At 58.6% G+C, this 4,533-nt stretch overlaps 1 protein-coding gene across 1 annotated transcript in view; it reads left to right on the forward strand.

Annotated features, from left to right (window-relative positions):
• Window positions 1-2,225: 2,225 nt before the first annotated feature.
• CASKIN2 (CASK interacting protein 2) overlaps window positions 2,226-4,533 on the forward strand; it is a 32,300-nt gene continuing 29,992 nt past the window's right edge. Inside the window, 1 exon segment of the mRNA XM_026860939.1 lies at window positions 2,226-2,934. Within this exon segment, the coding sequence (XP_026716740.1) occupies window positions 2,841-2,934 (94 nt within the window). The 5' untranslated portion in view covers window positions 2,226-2,840.

Genomic DNA, 4,533 nt, shown 5'->3' on the forward strand with positions numbered 1-4,533 from the left:
GGGGGGGGCGTATGTAAGGAAATCTTTTTCTCCCTCCGAGAAGGGAGCGGCCCATCCCAGGTCCTGAGGAGGGGGGTCTTGGGGCGGGGGGAGACGGAGGCACGACCGGTGCCCCCTCCCGCTGCCCCCCCCGCTGCCCGGCCTCCCCCCGCCGCAGGCAGCGCGGGGCTTCCCGGGGGAGGATGGGGGGAGCATCCCCCACCCGCCCCTCCGGGACCCAGCCTGGGTGCCTACTCCTCTTTCGCATCTTTCCTTCTCCACTTACGTAATTAGTTTGTTTTTGTTTTTGTTTTTCTTCTCTCCCTCCTTTTTCCCCGCGCTGCCGTTGGCTGCGGGAATGTTTGGGATACTTTGGTTCTCCAGGTGGATTCCTGGGCTGGAAGCTCAGCTCTGCTCGGGTGGGAGGGATGTTTGCTGTTGCTTTTCCAGCTTTTTGCACTTCTCGACTTCCACCTTCTCTGCTGCTCCTCTCTCGAGAGGCTGAAGAGGTGGAGATCGGTATTTGGAGCTCTCCGTACCACTGAGTTACTCGCTGAGCCTCGTGTGCTCAGGGAGAGGTAGAGCAGCAGTACGGGGCTGTTTTCTAAGCGAGGCCGTGCAGACTTTTAAAAATAAATGAATAAGTAGCCTCAGCGCCCTCACACTCACTTTTTGTGAGTGCTTTTGAAAAGCAGCGTGAAGTTGAACGCAGTGCAGAGGGTTAAATGAAATAGTTTTGAAGACCAGTGCAAGGCAGGAGGTTTCAGGAGGGGATTTGTTTGTGGTAAGTTAGTCGGAGTCAAGCGGCTGAAACTTTGCTGTAACGTAGATTAAGCTGGTGTGGGCGCCCCAGGATGCAGGGAGGTGACAACTGACCCCGGTGGGCACTGGCCTCGGCGCCGGGTACCAGCCCCTGGGGGGCTCCTCTGCAGAACAAACCGTGGGCCCCAGGGAAGCGACAACGGGGGGAGACACACACCCCCCTGCAACCTGGTGTGGGAACCCCAGCATCCCCTCATCCAAGAAGCTAAGCCAGCAGTGGAGCATCACCTCCCCAGCTGCCCTGAACACCGTGGCGTGGCACCCTGGGGAGGGCTGGAGCACGGGGGGGGGACCCCACGGGGGGCCTGTGCTCGTGGGCAGCTGCAGCTTCCAGCTTTACTGTGGGTGCGCTGAGCAACACTGCACCGTGGGATGCCCTGTTTGGTTTTGCCTCCCCCAACGCAGGCAGGACCCCTCTTCCCGCTGTTGCCTTCTCTCCCCCATGGTTTCCATCACCAAAAGAGTGACCTCGATTGCTCAGAGGAAGCGACACCCGCTATTACATAAATGCTTGAGGACGAGCGTGATGGGAAGGGAGATGGTAGCCTGAACCGTGGCTGGGGGAGGCAGAGCGGAGTCCTATCTGGCCCAGCTCAGCACAGGGGGAGTTGCAGGGTGATCCGGTGATGGCCTTGCAGCTGGCACGGCATGTGCTCTCTGCTCTCCTGCACACACGCTCCTCCCCAGGTGTCGGAGCAGCCTGCCAGATGCACGGCCCTGAACCGGAGGGGTTTTCTCGCCACCCAGTTTGGGCAGCCCGAGCGCAGCAGGAGAGCATGGGGTTGGGAGGTGTGAACCGTTGCCATGGGACCCCGTAACCTCTCTGGAGTACCCTACCTAGCCAGGACGTGGGCTTGATCCTGTTCTCCTGAGCATGGTTGTGCTGCTGAATTACACCCAGCTCCTCACTTAGGCCAGAGAGAGCTCGTGCACTGGTTAAAGAGCATCTTGGGTCCCAGGGCACTGAGCTTCACTGGGTAACGCAGAGGGGGAGGGCTCATCCCTGCATGGGAGGGGAAGAGTGCTGGGCAGGCTGACCCACTCCTGTGGACTACAGAGGACTTGGGCTAAACCTTCCCAGCTCCATCCCTTGGGCACTGCCACTGGGAAGAGAGAGGGGAGACACCACAGTGCTCTGAGCCTTGTGTGCTGCCTTTAGGGAGGGGATGGCCTGTGTGACGCGGGGGGGACAGGGAAAGAGCTGTGCCACCATCCTGCTCCTTACCCACCTCCCCAATAGCACCCTCAGGAGGTTTCCTCTGCAGGTTTTTCCCTCTCTGTTTAACACGAGGATGAGCCAAGTACCGCCAGGACTAAATATAGTCAAAGTATTCGTTCTTCGGCGTGAATACAAACGCTGTCACGATGGAGCCAGGAGGTAAATGGCCTTCGAGGGCTGACTCTGCTCTTCCCCTCCACAGGTCCTGGGCTGCCGTGCCGGGGCTTGGCCGTGCGTGGGGCTCCCCAGTGTGGCTGCAGTGCTGTCGCCAAGAGGAATGCTGAAACGAAGGGGCTAATGAGCACCAGAGAGGGAGGATCTATAACTTCCAGATGGCGACGAGCCCATAATCCCTTTGGGAAGAATTAGGAACTCATCAGCGCAGCAGAGCCTGGCGAGGGGAGCAAAGCACGACACCTCCGGCGCTGGGAGTGCTGTGAGAGGCTGAGGGCATCCTGATGCCGACTGCACTGGCCGCCCTGCCCCGAGCCGCCTGGCTTTGTCTCACAGAGCCCTGGTGCTGCCAGGAGCCTGTCCTCGAGCGCTGAACTATTTCTCGTTTTAATTGATCGCATGTTCTCCAACCAAACCCTATCCAGGTCCTGCTCCTCCCAACTCAGAAAGGGACTTCTGCCCTTAACAGAGACTTCTTCCGTCTGGTTTTTATGTCCCGTGGGATTGTAAAGCATCTTTCTTACTGGATTTCATCTCCCATCAAAGTGTGTTTTGAGGAATTACGGGCTTATTCCTATGGCTTTATAAACCACCGGGATCCGAGGGTCTCTGCCTTCCGTACTGCCACTGCTCCCACCTGTCTGCGATGGGGCGAGAGCAGGAGCTGATCCAGGCTGTGAAGAACGGGGACGTACCCAGCGTGCAGAAACTGGTGGCCAAGATCAAGGCATCCAAGAGCAGTGAGTACCTGGGCGTAGAGCTGTGGGCTCCCTCTCCCTGGCTGGGCACCGCTGCCTGTCCCGGGGCACGAGTCCCAGCAGAGGGCTCAGGGCCATCCAAGCCGGGGTGCAAGTGCTGGCTCTGAACCCCCAGCGCATGAGTTAAGCCGCGCCTGGAGGTGGGAGCACAAGCGCAGCCCATGCAGATGAATGACTGGGCTGTAAACAATCCTCCAGCCTGGGCTGGGGTTCCCCTCGGGCTAGGGGCCCTGAAGTGTGGGCCACTGAGCAGGGGGTGGTGGTGAAGGGAAACAGCAGAACAGCAGTGGCAGGGGGAAGCGAAGCTGCTTGGGTGGGGGGATGCTGCTACAAAGGGTCTTTAGCGATTGCCATTCACTCCTGGCTGTATTTATCTTGTGAAAAATTATCATCCCAGCCAGTCGACTGGAACCAATCGTCAAGCCTTGAATTTCAGTCTGGTAATGTTTAACCCTTCAGCAGGGTTGTTTTCTTGCATGTGCTCCCGGAAAGGTCAGCGTCAAGCATGTCTCGGAGCAAGCAGCGGGCTCACGGGGGTCCCCAAGGGCACTGGGGTCCTGCAGGCACCACACGGCGTCTGGAGATGGGGAGGGGGGAAAAGTGGTGGAGCAGATTGTGGCCAGTGCCACAGTGCCCTTGTAGAGAGCTGAGCTCCTGGTCCCTTCTTGTGAGCTACCAAGAGTAGGAAATTAGGAAAAGTAAATAAAAGGGCTCTCGGTGTGGTGTGTGGCCAGGGGAAGGCACATGGTGCCTGCCTGGGCTGCTCGAGCTGCTCTGGGATGGGGGTGCGGGACTCCCTGCCAGGGATGCTCATCGTGGAGGGTCTTGTGGGTGTGTGTGGGAAAGCTGGAGGGGGAAAAAACTGTCCTGGGGAGGGAGAGGAAAAACTCAGGCAGGAGAAGAAGCTTTAACGCTTCCTAGGAGTGGCTCAGGGGGCAGTGACTGGTGCTGAGAAACATGAGTTAGGCTGAGAATTATGAATGTGAGAAGGGGATCGATTCCCCTGGGTCAGCAGCTGGAAAGCTTTGATTGGGGCCAAAACTGAAAATCCCAACTGCCAGGCCTACAGGAGGGCTGGGGGCCACCTCCTCCCCAGAACAAGGGGTGCCTGGTGCCCCCTCCCAGGGTGAAGGGACCAGGTGCTATTGCCTCTGTGCTCATACGGGGTCCCGGAGCTGGAGCGAGAGAGGTTTGCCTGCGCAGGCAGGTTGAAGGACACCCCCAAGGCAATAAATAATGTCAGGATGCGAGCGTCCCGCTGGCTGACACGGCCCTATTCCCCTGAGCTGGTGTCCCGTGGCTGGACAGTGTGGGCAGGATGGGGTGCCCATGGCTCTCCTCCTCCTGCACACCCGGAGGGGTGAAATTACACTTGTTTTCTCCAGCCCCCTCCAGTAACTCTCTCCCAGTTAAACCCCGTCTGCGTTTTCTCTCTGGTGTCTTCCCCTCCCTTCAGCCGTGGGGCACCCACATGAACATGTGTGTTTAACTCCCCCGCTGCAGTGGTGTCAGCAGCTCCTCTGTTTATTTTCATTTTATTTCTTTAGAAGGAGGGAGGGGGGGGGGGGCAAAAAGCCTGAA

This window comes from Athene cunicularia (assembly GCF_003259725.1).
Source record: "Athene cunicularia isolate RWA chromosome 18 unlocalized genomic scaffold, athCun1 chr18_part1, whole genome shotgun sequence".
Taxonomy (NCBI): domain Eukaryota; kingdom Metazoa; phylum Chordata; class Aves; order Strigiformes; family Strigidae; genus Athene; species Athene cunicularia.